The sequence below is a fragment of the Primulina eburnea genome, chromosome 16 (assembly GCF_022965805.1).
Source record: "Primulina eburnea isolate SZY01 chromosome 16, ASM2296580v1, whole genome shotgun sequence".
Lineage (NCBI taxonomy): Eukaryota > Viridiplantae > Streptophyta > Magnoliopsida > Lamiales > Gesneriaceae > Primulina > Primulina eburnea.
Genome location: NC_133116.1, coordinates 9,706,401 through 9,722,221, shown reverse-complemented (window position 1 = coordinate 9,722,221; position 15,821 = coordinate 9,706,401). Strand labels below are relative to the sequence as shown.

The window sequence follows — 15,821 nt, the reverse complement described above, 5'->3', positions numbered from 1 at the left end:
ATAAACGGAGCTAAGTACTCTACCGACACAATTAGTAAAAAAAAACCAACACATTTGCAAACGACAGAACTGGTTGGCGGATGAATTGATTGAAATAACTTGTTGGAATTGAATTATTGAATTTTATGTGGTTTGACAAAAAAAAATATATAATTGTTCGGATAAGCATATCCAAACAATCATATATCGGTACTTTACCTCTTAACGGGTGGGTTCAAATAATCCGGAAAAATTAAGTTTTCGTGGGTTTTCACCTACGTCACGAACACAATCCCGACGTAAACATTTCGACACTCAAATTAAAAAATAATTTAAAGATGTTTCTTGAAAGCTTACACATAAAATAATGAGAATGTATCTTGAATAATGAGTCTTACATGTTTATTGATTTTTAAGAGTGTCTAATAAGTTTAGACTTTTGCAAGTAATTTAGACTTTAACAATGGGATGAATAATAAAATGGCAAAAATTTGTGTGAAATGGTCTCACGAGTCGAATTTGTGAGACGGATATCTTGTTTAGCTCATCCATGTAAAAGTATAATTTTGTATGCTTAAAATATTACTTTTTATTGTGAATATGGGTAGATTTGACCCGTCTCACAGGTTAGTTATGGAAACCCTAGATTGCGATTTTGTTGTATTTTATTATATAATCCATTGTAAACACGAATTATAGAATTAACATTGGTTTATACAAAATTTTAGAGTTTTCTCTCAACTTTTTCAAGGTTTTTGCTTTGTATTCAAAATCATACTTATCAAAGTTTTACTTTTTGACGTCTGTCAATCGTTTCTTTCGTAGATTGTCAAAGATGAGTTTTTTGAATGTTCGTCTAGTTTCAGTTGTTTTTCTTTGTGATTCTTTAATTTATTACTAAACCTCGCAGTTTAGGGGTGAAGGTCGTGTTGCTTGAATCAAAAGATCGGAACACAACAACGATCCTTGTTCATTATTGAATTGAGGGCGCTATTCTAATTTAATATTGTCTGCCTTTCTTCGTACGAAGATTCGCATCATTTGGTTATGATCTTTTTATTTAAAAGATTTTATTCTTAATAAAATTATAGTTTCCATGATTTGTGTGTATCTATTCAAATAATCATCTCTAGGTTAAAGAGACTATATATATTGAAGGATATATGCTGCAAAGTATAGAGACGAGAGAGAGCAAAAAAAAAAAACGGAGCACATCGTCTATCGAATGTTTAAGCTTGATTCTAAGAGCGACAAGTGTTTGTTCCTTGGATATTCAACTAATAGTCGTGCCTATCGAATGTTTAATATAAGAACTAGGACGACTATGAAATCGATTAATATTATGTTTAATGACCCTGCAGATCCGACAAGAAAGACGATTGAGGATAAATATACTTTTAACATTAGCCATTATTGGTACCCTATAATATTGTAATCCTAAGTGTTCTAAAAAGTATGAAACGTGAGGAATCAATAATGTCAAGTTTCAAAGATTTGAAGGCAATGTCAAGCTTCTACATTTACAAACTTAAGTTAGTTTAGTACGAGATTATAAGTGAAAAATTGTTTTTATTTTTACTATAATTTACAGGCAATGTCAAGCTTCAAGATTTTACGAGGTTTATTTTTTTAGTAATAGATTAAGAATGAAAAACATTTTTAGTATTTATAAAAATATCAAATTAATCAATAAATTAAAGAATAGATAAACAATACAAAAATTAAGAATAAATTTATAAATCTTAGAAGTTTTTTACGATCAAAAATAATCATCAAGTAACATTTAGATGTCTTTAGAGTATTTTTTTTTTAAAAAAAATTATACTTCAAATATTTATTACATATTATGTAAAACATAATATGTAACAAATATTTTGCTTTTTTGTTGTTACTGGACAATGGATTTTTCCTGTGGTATTTGTAAATTCTCTTCTACGACTGAAATCATTTAACTTTTTCTGTTAACTTTCATGATGGATGCTTATATATTTAGATACTTTTATGTTGGTTTTATAAAGTTTGTTATGAATCAACTCGTTTATGTTGTGGTATTTGTTATCATTTGGTTTATAAGTCTTACTCATATTATTTTACACACACCCAGTTAGTGTGTGTATATATTTATAAATTTATTTCCTAATTCTTTAGATTGTAAGTTACTGCTCTTATTAATATACATACAGTTCCTTCCGCTAGAACACTATGCCAAAATTCACTTTTTACTTCAAATAATATCTGAAGTAATAGGATACTTAAGTGTCGAAGTATATGGACGTGAAGTAATAGATGTATCTTTTACTTCGCATAATACTCGAAGTTGTAGTATTGAAAATACCGAAGTCTTTTGGCCGGTTTTGGGAGAAAAACCGGTCCAGAATTGGACTGGTGTCGAAGTAATAAATGTGTTTTACTTCATCGATTATAGTGAATAATGAAGTAGTATATCATATAACTTCCTCTTAATTATTATTTAGCGACGGAATTCATGTTCAAAACCGTCGCTATTGTGCGACAGAATTCAAACCGTCGCTATTTTGCGACAGAAGTAATGTTAAATACCGTCGCTAGTGTGCGACGGAATTTATATCAAAAACCGTCGCTACTTAGCGACGGGGTTCATATGAGTTCCGTCGCTAATATGTTAGGTAAATTAAAAAAAAATTAATAAATCTGTGTTATGAATTGGTGCGGTAAAATATAAAAAAATTAATAAATCTGTGTTATGAATTGGTACAATCGTGTAAAAGATAAAAATTTTAAGTATCGTAAAGTGGTAAAATCGTGTAAGAAATAAAAATTTTAAGTGTTGTGAAATTGTAAAATCGTGTAAGTGATAAAAATTTTAAGTGTTGTGAAGTTGTAAAATTGTGTAAGTGAGAAAAAATTTTAATTGTTGTGAAGTGAAGTGGAAGAAATTGGAAAGAATTTGTATGTATTTATAGAGAGTCGTGGAAGAAAATAGAGGGAAAAATAGGCGGGATTGAATTTTTTTGAAAAAGGCGACGGTTTTAATAAAAACCGTCGCAACATTTTAAATCGGCGAGGTTAAAATGGAGGGAAATATATCCGGTGTGGAATTTTTTTGAAAATGACGACGGTGTTCTTTTAACCGTCGCCAAATTTTTAATCGGCGACGGTTGACTTTAACCTGTCGCTACTTTTAGCGACGGTCAAATAACAACCGTCGCTAAATATAGCGACAGTTTTTAAAAAACAGTCGCTAGTTTTAAATATGCGACGGTTTTTATTTGACACGGGTTAAATTAAACCGTCGCCGATTTAAAATTTGGCGACGGTTTAAAAAACCCGTCGCATGTTTTAATCTTTTTACTTCACTAGGTCGTATTTTCATTATTTTTTACTTCATCAAAATTGATATGCCGAAGTAAAATATATAAAAAAAAATACAGTGAAGCCCGTGTTTTTAAACATCCAAAGTAAAATATATTATTTTACTTCGCTTGTGTTATTAATGAAGTTATTGGTAATGTATTACTTCGTAATTTATTTTTGCCGAAGTAACGCCTGGCGAAGTAAAATGTCATTTTTCACATAGTGGAAGCCTAGAATTACACCGTCGAGAGAACTGAAAAAGTCTTGGATTTGGGTCAAAGCATATGGCAGGACGACAACTAGGGGCGAAGAGGGCTTCAATAATTGATTAGCTTTAAATATGTGGAGTTAGGTATAAATTCAGAACCTTTAATTTTATGCTTTAATTTTCATTTTATTTTCATATAATTTCAAAAGTGGTGTTTGTTATCTTAATATTTATTTGATGTTGTTTTTCCCTTATTTAGTGTGTTCCATTTGTTCCTAATTTGCGCCTCTAATTATTTTATGTAATCTATTGGTCGTTATTTAATACCGTGGTGATCGATATTGATTATAATTTATATAATGATAGCTTTGTAATTGTTTCAACATTGTATTTTCCCATCATCTTGGCACATTTTGTGAAGTATTAAACTAGAAAAACATTACATAAAAAATATAACGACTTTTAAAAAAAATTAATGTTAGTTGTTATATATATATATATATATATATATAAAGCTAAACGTATTATAATTTTTTTATTTTATCAGGAAATCAATATTTATGATGCATAGATTTTTTAAAAGAAAAGATCCAGGACCAGAAGTACAAAGCATTGGAGATGTTAGAGTTGAAGAATTTGATTTCTCACAACTACCGGAAGATCCTGGAGTTAGGACTCCAATTTGTGAATATAATGTTAATATTAACGATCAAGTTCGAAGGGTATATTTGCAAAAAGTTCCATATCAACCTTCAGGCTATGAATTTCCAAAAAGAAAATTTGAAGTAAGCCAATGTAGACGGTTCAATCCTTCATGGTTTAATGAATTTGGTGATTGGTTGGAGTATAGTGTAGAAAAAGATACCGCATATTTTTTGTATTGTTATCTCTTCAAGACAACTAAGGGAAATCAAGCAGGAGGGGAGGCTTTTGTTAATGAAGGATTCACAAATTGGAAGTGTAAAGATAGGTTAAATATTCATGTTGGCCAGCATGACAACGAACATCATAAAGTTCGAATGAATTGTGAAACTTGATGAATCAAGATGAGCACATTCAATCAGTTTTGGACAAACAGTCAAAGCAAATGCGGAATAATTATCGTATATGTCTCAATGCTTCAATTGATTGTATTATAGTTTTGTTGCGACAAGGGCATTCATTTCGAGCTCATGATGAAACTGAAATTTCTCTTAATCCAAGCAAATTTCTTGTCCAATTGGAATTTTTAGGTGCTCATAATAAAGAGATTAATGATGTGAAATTGAAAATTGCTACTAAAAATTTCAAGTTGACATCACCTGATATTCAGAAGGACATAGTGAGTGCTTGTGCCACTGAAACGATTAATGTTATTATTAGAGATGTTGGTGTTTCATTGTTCTCTATTTTAGTTGATGAATCTCGTGATGTTTCAACAAAGGAGCAAATTTCAGTTGTTATCTGTTATGTGGATAGTAGTGGACATGTAAATGAACGCTTTATCGGGATTGAACATCTTACCAGTACTACATCACTCTCACTTAAAGTGGCTATTGATAAGATGTTTTCTCGATATAATTTGAGCATGTCTAAGTTGAGAGGACAAGGTTTTTATGGAGCAAGTAATATGCAGGGTAAATTTAATGATTTAAAAGCACTCATTTTAAAGGAGAACACATGTGCATTTTACATACATTGTTTTTCCCATCAGCTTCAACTAGCTCTTATAGTTGTGGCCAAGAAAAATCTTCCGATTTATAATTTCTTTCATGTTGTTGGTGATGTGTTAAATGTTGTTGGAGCATCTTGCAAACGTTCTGATCTTCTTCGAGAGAAACATTCAGATTTTATTGTCGAGGCATTGGAGAGGGGTGAGATTTCAAGTGGTCGGGAACTTAATCAAGAAACTACCCTTCAACGTGTTGGGGATACACGTTGGGGGTCACATTACAATTTTTTGATAAGCTTGATTTCCATGTTCTCTGCTGTCATTGATGTGCTTGAAATAATTTCAGAAGATGATTCCAGTTCTCCTGATCAAAAAACTGAAGCATTTAATTTATTAGTGTTAGTACTTTTATTTGATTTTGCATTCAATCTACACTTGATGAAACATGTCTTAGGAATTTCGAGTGAATTGTCGACAACATTGTAAAAAAATAAAGATCAGTATATTGTGAATGCAATGGATTTGGTACAAATATGTAAACACCGACTCCAAAAAATGAGAGATGATGCTTGGGATTCATTTTTAGAAAAGGTTCACCGGTTTTGTGAGCAACATTACATTGATGTTCTCAAAATGGATGATATGTTCACACGTTGGGCACCACGTGGCCGTCCCCATCGTAATCCACCAGAAGTGACAAATTTTCATCATTATCTTGTGGATTTATTTTATGGTGTTATCGACGTGCAACTTCAAGAGTTAAATGATCGTTTCTCAGAGGCAGGTGTAGAGTTACTCCTTTGTGTAGCTTGTTTGTGTCCACAAAACGTGTTTTATGCTTTTGACAAGAAAAAATTGATGCAATTAGCTGGATTTTATCCACAAGATTTTCAAGATTTGATCTCATCACACTTGATTATCAACTTGAAACTTATATTTGTGATATGCGTTCTAAAAAAGCATTTCAAGGATTGAAATGACTTGGTGATCTTTCAGAGAAGTTAGTTATGTCAAAGAAAAATATGGTGTAACCATTGGTTTATAAGCTTTTGACATTGGCATTAATTCTACCGTTGCAACGGTGACAGTAGAGAGGGTGTTTTCTGCCATGAGAATAGACAAGTTGCGCAATCGAATTAGTGATGATTGGATGAATCATAGTGTAAAGCCCCGAAAATTCGAAGGTCCACGTGAACCACATGCATTTGAATTATTAAATTCTCTTGTATTTTAATTAAATATTTTAATTGCATGAACTAATTACGCTGTGCATACTTGCATGTTTAAAATATATTTTCTATATGGTTGCATTAAAATGTATTTTTAAAGATTATTCGAGTTGCGATCGAGGAACGGAGACCGATGGCTGAAAAATAGAAAATGATTTTTATTAAATAATTTATTTAAATTATTTAAATTAAGGGTGATGCTTTTTCATATTTTGGAAAATAAAGGATTTTGAGGTGATTTTATACGCTGGGGCGTAAATTTTATCGGTGTTGGTTTTTCAACAAAAAATACGAACGTAATAGCAATCCGACTATTAAATTCACAAACTTTCCTAAACAAAATTATTTTTAAAACTTTAATTAAGCACTAATGGGCCTAATTACCTACTTAATGGGCCTAAGCCTTATTAGTGATTATTTAGAAGTATTTAAAGTACAAAAACCCCACCCAAAACCCATAATTCCCACGCCCCACACCCCACAAATTTTCAAACTCTCCCATTCACACAAACACACGGCACACACATCAAAAGTTGAAGGAAAAAGCATCAAGTTTGATAGAGTTTTCAAGCCATCGTTCCTCGTCGTCGTTCTTCAAATCATCAACAAGAATTCGCGCGTTAAAAACGCAAAGGCACGTCATATTCTTTCTTTCAATCATCTATCACACCATAACATTTATTTGAACATGTTTTGAAAGGAAACAAGGCAATCAAATTATAATTTTCGCAACTATTCATATGCATGTGTGTAACTCTTGGTTGTTGATTCAAAATCATGTTTATATGATGTTTAAGGGGCCGCCATGAATTAGGATATGAATAAGCATGTTTTTCCACAAGTTTAAAGCTCTAGAATCACACACAAAAGCAACAAAACGCTGCACAAAAATAGAAACGTTAAGCTGGAAATCCATTCACGTATATTTGTGTTCGAGGGGCTCGGTTGATGGGTGGTGTATGTGGCTTAGCTTGGCTGGGGCTGGACCATAGGTTGGCTAGGGTCCGTGAAGGGTCAAGGGAAGAGTCCTAGCCATGCTAGGACTCAAGACCATGGGCTGGGAAGGAGTCCTAGCAAGCTAGGACTCCACCCAAGAGAGATAGCAAAGGGGCTGCACAGGTTTCAGCAATTGTGCAGGGTTTGTGGTTCGGTCAGGGGCTTTGGGGCTGGGCTAGGTTAGGTCCTTAGGGTCCTAAGAAGGGGCACAAGGGGATGTTTCAAGGTCTGGTGTGGTTGGCTTGGTCCTAGCATCAGAAGCAAGAGTCCATGTTCAAGTGGGTTTCTCGGCTGTTCCATGCAGCTGATATTGGAGCTTTGGTTCTAAGCTTGGGATCAGGTCCAATAGGTTTTGAGGGTCCAGGAGGGCGCCTAGATGGGTTGGTCAAGAGTTGGTGCAGGGTGGCTCGACATGGCTCGAGCCAAACACAAAAACGTGAGGGAGGCACCATGAAGGCAGCTTGTGCACGCAGGTTGATGCTTCTGAATTCAGGAGCTTCGCTGCTGGGTGTAGGGGCTTGGGCTGGTTTGGGTCGAGTCTGGTCGTGGTCCAGGTATGTCCAGGGTTAGGTGAGTTCGGTGGTTAAGGGTTGGAAGAAGTCCTAGACTAGTTAGGAATCCTTGTGTTCAAGGGAACTCACACACACACACACACACGTGCAGTACATGGTCGAGTTTCAGGAAGGTTTTGGGCAGGCCAGGGTAGGTTCTTTGGGCTAGGCTTGGTTAGTAGGGTCCCTAGGTGGGTTGGCTAGGTTTTAACTCGAGGTGGCTCGGGCGTGACTCGAGTAAATTAGGAGATAGCTCGGAGTGTTCGGTTATGTGTCAATTTTCAAAAATAATGAAGCAAAAATTGAAACCATGGGTCCACGGGTGTGGCTCATGACTTGGAAGGGTAGAATAAATAATAAAAATGCTATGTTTAAAAATTAGGGATCAAAATATTGAGTTTTGGATTTATCCGGGATTTAATCGCCGCACGAAACACTAATTAAAGAATTAATGGAAACGCCTAGTTTTAAGTTTTATAAAATTATGAAAAATTATTGTTAAGCTCAAATAATTATTAAAAGGCTAATTTTGTAATTTTGAAATTTTATATTAAGATTTAGTTTAATTCGGGATTAAAATGCAGTAATACGTCTTATTTAAAGATTAATGAAAATCCTCCATTTAAGCTAAATAAAAATATAGAAAAATTCATTTAAGCTTAAATAATTATTTGGGATATGTTAGAGTTAATGGAATTAAGAAAATATAAAAAAACGTGAAATTTTACGTCTAAGGGTAAAACGTTTTTTTTTACGCCAAAAAATTAGTAAATATCATGGCAGTACCATGAATGTTGTTTTACGTGCTTATATGATTATTTCAAATGTTTATGAATTTTTATGACATTGGTTTTAAATGTTTATGATTTATTATGTCAAAATGTCATTTTAAAAGTGTATGATTTAATATGTAAAAATGCATATTTTAAATGTTCATAATTTAAATGCATATTTTAAATGTTTATGATGTTGAAATGTGTATTTAAAAGATTTGTGGTTTTTTATATGTTGAAATGTTTTTTTTAAAATATTTATGGATTTTTATGAGGAAACGACAACGTTAAAAGATATGTTTCATACTTGTTTTTAAAGGAAATGGATATTAAGTTCATGATTTTGTAAAGTGATGAAAATATAAAACGTTGAAGGAAGTGGAGTAATTGTGACTATTGAGGATATGACGATTTGAGGTAAGAATGAGAATATCGTGAGGGGAAAAGGTCCCAGAAGGAGCCCATTTTCGGGAGAATACCCTAGAGGGAACCCATGCGTGGGAAAATGCCCCAGAAGGAGCCCGTCTATGGGAGAAGGCCCTCAAGGGAGCCCCGACGATCGTATTTCCATTAGATGAGGATAGACCAGGGCCCAGTTGACCGGTGAGAGTGTTACTGGTGTCCCCCGCCGCCTAGCACTGCGGTTTCATGTAGATGGATCCATCAACTTTTTGTGGTTTGAGGAAAGTCACAATTAACGATCTGAATTCAATAAAAAAGAAAAATGTTTATGATCATGATGAAAGGATATATGTTATGAAATGAGGAAAAAGAAAAATGTTGAGGATTATGTTATGCATGTTCATATGAATTTGTTGAGGATAATATGAAAATTTTTGAGGATAATATGAAAATGTTTACGAAAATGTTTATGAAAAGCTTATGAAAATGTCTATGTTTAAATTTGACGCATCATTATGAAAATGTCTATGCTTAAAGTTGATGCATCATGAAAATGTTTACGAAAATGTTATGATATAAAATTTATACATCTTCATGAAAACGATATTTTAAGTACAAATATTTTTCACTGTTGTATGTGATCTGTATATGTACTACTCGTTATCAAGGATATGATGTGTTGCGTCTTTAGACTCACTAGGTATGATTGATGCAGGTGATATTGATTATGATAATAATGATTATGGAGGTCTTGATGGTTGACTTTGCTAGACTGAAGGTGCACATAACCCGAGGACCGACGCTAGTTTCCGCACTAGTTTATGATTTATGATTTTAAGTTATGTTAAAGATATTTTATGACTTTTATTTATGTTATGAGAGATTTTTGAGAGGTTATAGTATGGGCATACTTTTCAAATGTTATTTTAAGTTGAGTAAAATGTTGGATAATTTTATGCTAAATTATTTCCTTTGGTTTTCAAATTATAGTTGGTTGAGTTATTTTAAAATGATGTCAAAATATTTTATGGTTCAGCCGAATGCTATGTGAGGTTTTTTTTAAAAAAAAAAATTTCTTGCACGATTTAAGAAAAGAGTAGCAGACGTTTCATTCTATGTAGCACATGTAGAAAAGTTCTTAAAAAGTCTTGGTCTAAGAAACAGAAAGCATCATCTAATCTATAAATTTCTAGAAGGGAAATGGAAATCCAATGGAACTTATAGGAAATAGAATGGAAATGCAATTAATTTCTTCTAAAGAAATTAAGGAGAAATTACAAAATCTCAAGATAGAAGTAGCACGGACCATGTCCTGGATTCATATTGGAGCAATCCAAATTACGATAAAAGCTACTTTCAAAGAAGTAATATATTCACCATTGATATTGCTATATGCGATAAAAGAATGGGGAACCCTCAAGACTCGGTACTGGAAACTATCTCAGGAAAGCTCTGTGCAGGAGAGATTATAGGAGTAATCTAACCAAGAATATCCTACAACCTGGCAGATCGAGATTTCAGCCGAGCTTTGACATTACATTAGAACTTCAATGAAAAGAGACTGATGAAAGAAAGTAATAGACTATATTCAATTACCTATCAAATTTCATATGCTCTATCTAATACACATCATTCAGAATTGTTTATTAGAAATGAGTTCATTGAAATACCTGAAATATTTGGAAAATTTACTCAGGAAATGTATTCAGAAAGACTTGATTTTCCTTTAATATAGGAAACAGATATCCAAATACAAAACAAATCGATTCTACAGAGGAATCAAAATCTTAAATTGGAATCAAGAAGACAATCTTTTCAGGGATATAGAATTACAAGTTACAGGTGGGAAAAAAACGCCTGTTCAAGAAACCCAACAGGAGCCAAAAAGTTTTTCCCTAGTAGGAAAGCTTAATTGCCCAGAAGGGTGGAATAAAGTAGGAATAATATTTGATATTACGAAACAAAGAAATCAATTTCCTTGTGATGCCATATACTATTTAGAAAAACCCATGATAGGAACCTACCAAGGAATGATTAATATCGGAGAATTAGAAGTTCATATCAAAGGAATTCCAGGGAAAGAACCAGATCGATTGGTTCTTGGACTAGAGTTTCTCTAGGAACATAAACCTTGGAAACGTCTAGAATATGGAATGGAGTTTATGGCCGAAGATAGGATGTGAAAAATACAATGACCACAAGCTCATTCTCGATATACATTCTAGTCGGAATGTTATAAGAAAAATATAAAGCAGAATACTTTGCTACTTATATTGATTCAGGAGCGAGAATCTGTACAGTAAAAAGAGGAGTTTTTTCCAAATAATTTGGAAAAAAAATACCAAAGATTGTTTGACGAGATTTTTTCAGAAGAATCTTAATCTTGTATAAGGGGATCAAGATGACGGAAATTGTAATCAGAGATGCTGGCAAACCTCTTGGTATAAGGTCAAAACACTACCGATTTATTTTCATGATACAAAAGCTGACATATTGCTAGGAAATAATTTCCTACAGATGTTTAAATCCTACATGCAAGAAAATGAGACTAGACGATTAGTGTCCACAACACCGTGTGTTCATAAAATCATAGTCCGGCGATTAAGAGAGGTATTTTACAGAAAACTGCCAATTCAATTTTGTAGCAAAGCGTGGTGATGAAGGAAAACTTCTAAACCCAAAAATGAAAGATTCTAGACAGTTTGGAGAAACAATGGTCCAGCTAAGAGCAGAAAAAGAGCTCCAACTAGAAGAAATAGAATGCCTTAAGATATCTCTACATCAGAATGAGGTAGAGTTTGAATTAAAGGTATCATTAGAGGTTGTCAAGGAAAGGATCAAATAAAATTACGATGAAGATCCCTTGGCATGGTGGGATAAAAATCAGCTCAAAGCCTGCCTTAAAATTAAGGAAGGAAAAGAGTATGAATTTGTCTGATACAAGCCTATTCCAATGAACATAATTGATCAAAGGGATATGGAAATTATAATCAAGAAACATTTGGACCTTGGTTTAATCAAACAGTAATTTCACCATACAACAGTCCGGGATTTCTAGTAAGAAATCATGGTGAGATAAAAAGAAGCAAACCCAGATTAGTTATTAACTATCAAAAAATTAACAAGATTCTAGAGTTTGATGGTTATTTTATACCTAGCAGAGAACATCTAATCAGTTGCATACTCAATGCAAAGATATTCTCTAAATTCTATTGTAAGTCTGGTTTTATCAGATTCAAATGCAAGAAGAAAGTAAGAAGTTCACAGCTTTCTCCACAACACAAAGACATTGTATCTGGGAAGTATTACCAATGAGATTGACTAATTCACCTCAAATATTTCAAAGGAAAATAGATAATCTATTTAAAGATTATTTTAAATTTATGTTTGTCTATAATGATGCTGTTTTAATCGCATCTAAAAATATGGAAGAACATATTAAACAAACTTGAGATTTTTTCTAATGTTTGCAAAAAAAAAAAAGGACTTGTTCTATTAGAAAAGAAAGCAGTCATTGCTCCAAAAAAGATTGAATTTCTCGGAATAGAAATCGATGAGTCTGGTATAATTTGAAAGCGGACCGGTTACGGTGGCCGGAAGCGCAACGGAAGTCAAAAATTTTAAATTTTAGAGCAAAATTTCGGCCACCCCATATTTGTGCAATATTTACATTCAAACACCATAATACATACATAGGGTGTTAGAAGTGATTTACCTATCAACCCCTTGAGGTTGATGTGTGGCTCCAACTAAAGTGTAAACACTTTAGCTCTTGAAGGTTGGCAATCTACAAGCTCCTCCTCCAACTCCAAAAATTAAGCCCACCACAAGCAATGTAAATCCCTTCTTGCTTTGCACTAGAAAAGCAAGAAGATTTTTCAATGAAAAGATTTTATTCTCCAACTCTTGAAGAACAAAATGAAGAAAAATTTGAGAGAAAATTGGTGAGAGGTTTCGGCCAAGACAAGGTGAGAATGAGGGAGTGAAGTCTAGACTTGGGTGTGGGAAAAGTGAAAAAGTTGATCCCCATGCCATGCATTATTTTATTAAAAAGTATTCAAAGTCTCTTCACCTCCCAAGCATGCAAACCCTAGCATGTCATGTATATATAATATGGTTTCTAACACATTAAAAATCATGGACTAAATTTTAATTATCTTAAACACATTTGAGATTAAGTAAATACTACTTGAATTTATTCAAGTCCCACTAGTTAAATAATTATTTTAATTGAGCTCTACAAGGCTCAATATTATTTAATTAATTCAACACTTGAATTAATTTAATTATTTAGACTCTACTAGGTCCACTAGTGTTTAATTAATTCAACACTTGAATTAATTTAATTTAGTCCTCAATAATGTTTATGAAAATCACAATTTTCAACTACATTATTTATTTGGCCAAATTTTAATCGTAGGAACACTTCCATAAATTAAAATTTATATTTCTCTCTTAGAAGTCATACTTCTATTTTTCTTTACGCTTATAAACACATTTATAAGCCGTTCAACACATTGAACTATTTTACTTCTCATCGGGATTTACAAAGCCAGTACTTGTGTGGCTCTCAATGGTTCATTGATACAACTAGCCGTGGGTTCACATCTCTATGTGATTCGGACTAAACATGTCCTTATTCGAGCATACCCCAATTGCTCCATTCTTACTTATCAACTCCTTGATAGTAAGAACGTCATAACTCAAGTCTGATAGTACTCAACCAATCACGTTAAACGCCTAGCAGCATCGCTTACGTGATTCCCTAGGTATCACATGATAGTGCCTGCAAGAACCATTCAATTATGGTTAGCGTACAGTACGGTCCCTTCAACTCATATATCCCGATCGATTCGACAACTATTGGTTTATCGAGAGTTGTCAATGAATCGATACTATGTGTCATGTTGTGGTTGTATCGATGGTGTAATCTATGAAACCCCTTTCATAATTACCACCATACTCTGATCAGAGATTTCAACCCACACATACATGAAAAACACATAGGATATCCATACCCGTAGGTAAGCGGTGAATCCCCGACTACAATGAATCGACTCCTATGTGTTTCGACAGAACACCCAACCTTGCCACCTGATGACCCAATGAGAGTCGGTAAACAAGTCAAAGTGTAATTCTAGCACATAGAGTCTCAATGTTGTCCCGGGTCATAAGGACTAATTCTGTACAACCATAAACCAGGACTTTTCCACTCGATAAGTGAGAACCACTTGGAAAGTCCTTTTATGGAGGGTTGTTCAGTGCACTCTACAAGGAGCACCTATCTGCATGTTCGGACATCACAATGTCCCCTACCAATGAAACATGGTACTCACATCGCAGATACTAGTCTCTAACTCGAGCGGCCTTTATCCTTCTTAGTGGCGGCTGAATCGACTAGGAACGGTTTAGAATATACAGTATTCCAAATATGAGTTTCATGATACTCATCATATGAGCATCTCATATTCTTTTTACTATTTGTATATTCAAGGACTTTATCTATGCAACTAGCATGGGTATAAAGATAAAGATGCGCCAAATTAATAAATTCAAATATTATTAAAATAAAGATCGTTTATACAAAGAGTTTCATCGTGAACAGTTGGCCAACACTTGGCTCGACGTGCACCTACTCTAACAATCTCCCACTTGCACTAGAGCCAATTACCCATATACTTCAGACCCTTTGATTCGCGATGCTTCTCGAACGATAGTCCTGGTAAAGGCTTAGTTAGTGGATCAGCAACATTATCTGCGGAGCCGACTTTGTCAATCACGACATATCCTCTTTCCACGATCTCTCTGAGGATGTGGTACTTTCTCAATACGTGTTTGGACTTCTGATGAGACCTTGGCTCCTTCGCCTGAGCTATGGCTCCCGTGTTGTCGCACATCACCGGGATAGGAGCAACTTCATTTGGAATGACGCCCAACTCTTGGACGAAATTCCTAATCCAAACAGCCTCCTTTGCTGCAGCCGATGCAGCAATGTATTCTGCCTCAGTGGTGGAATCCGCAGTACTGTCTTGCTTGGAACTCTTCCAAGAGACAGCACCACCATTGAGCATGAATATGAATCCGGAGGTTGACTTCGAGTCATCAACATCGCTTTGGAAGTTAGAGTCGGTATAGCCTTCCAATTTTAGTTCTCCACCCCCATAGACCAAAAACAACTTATTGGTCCTTCTAAAATACTTGAGGATGTCTTTCACAGCTTTCCAGTGTGGAAGACCAGGGTTGGATTGATATCTACTCACTACACTTAGTGCAAATGCCACATCAGGACGTGTAGATATCATCCCATACATGATACTACCAATAGCCGAAGCATACGGAATTCGTGTCATCGCCGCTATCTCTGCATCAGTCTTGGGAGACATAGACTTGGATAGGGACACGCCATGACACATTGGTAGATGTCCTCTCTTGGACTCATCCATCGAGAACCGCTTCACGATGGTATCAATGTATGTGGACTGGGTGAGACCAAGCAATCTTCTTGATCTATCTCTATAGATCTGTATTCCCAATACAAAAGATGCTTCACCCAAGTCCTGCATTGAGAACTTACTTGCTAACCATATCTTAGTTGATTGCAACATTCCTACATCATTCCCAATGAGTAGAATGTCATCAACATAAAGAACAAGGAATGTCACAGCACTCCCACTGACCTTCTTATATACACAGGGTTCC

General features: G+C 34.3%; 3 protein-coding genes across 3 annotated transcripts; all 3 read left to right on the top strand.

Moving 5' to 3' along the window:
• Window positions 1-4,083: 4,083 nt before the first annotated feature.
• LOC140816001 (uncharacterized) lies at window positions 4,084-4,557 on the top strand. Its single transcript, XM_073175069.1, has one exon. The coding sequence runs from the start codon at window positions 4,084-4,086 to the stop codon at window positions 4,555-4,557; it is 474 nt and encodes a 157-aa protein (XP_073031170.1).
• Window positions 4,557-5,657, top strand: LOC140816000 (uncharacterized). The gene has a single exon (XM_073175068.1). The coding sequence runs from the start codon at window positions 4,557-4,559 to the stop codon at window positions 5,655-5,657; it is 1,101 nt and encodes a 366-aa protein (XP_073031169.1).
• Window positions 5,658-5,726: 69 nt separating this feature from the next.
• LOC140815999 (uncharacterized) lies at window positions 5,727-6,146 on the top strand. Its single transcript, XM_073175066.1, has one exon. The coding sequence runs from the start codon at window positions 5,727-5,729 to the stop codon at window positions 6,144-6,146; it is 420 nt and encodes a 139-aa protein (XP_073031167.1).
• Window positions 6,147-15,821: the final 9,675 nt, after the last annotated feature.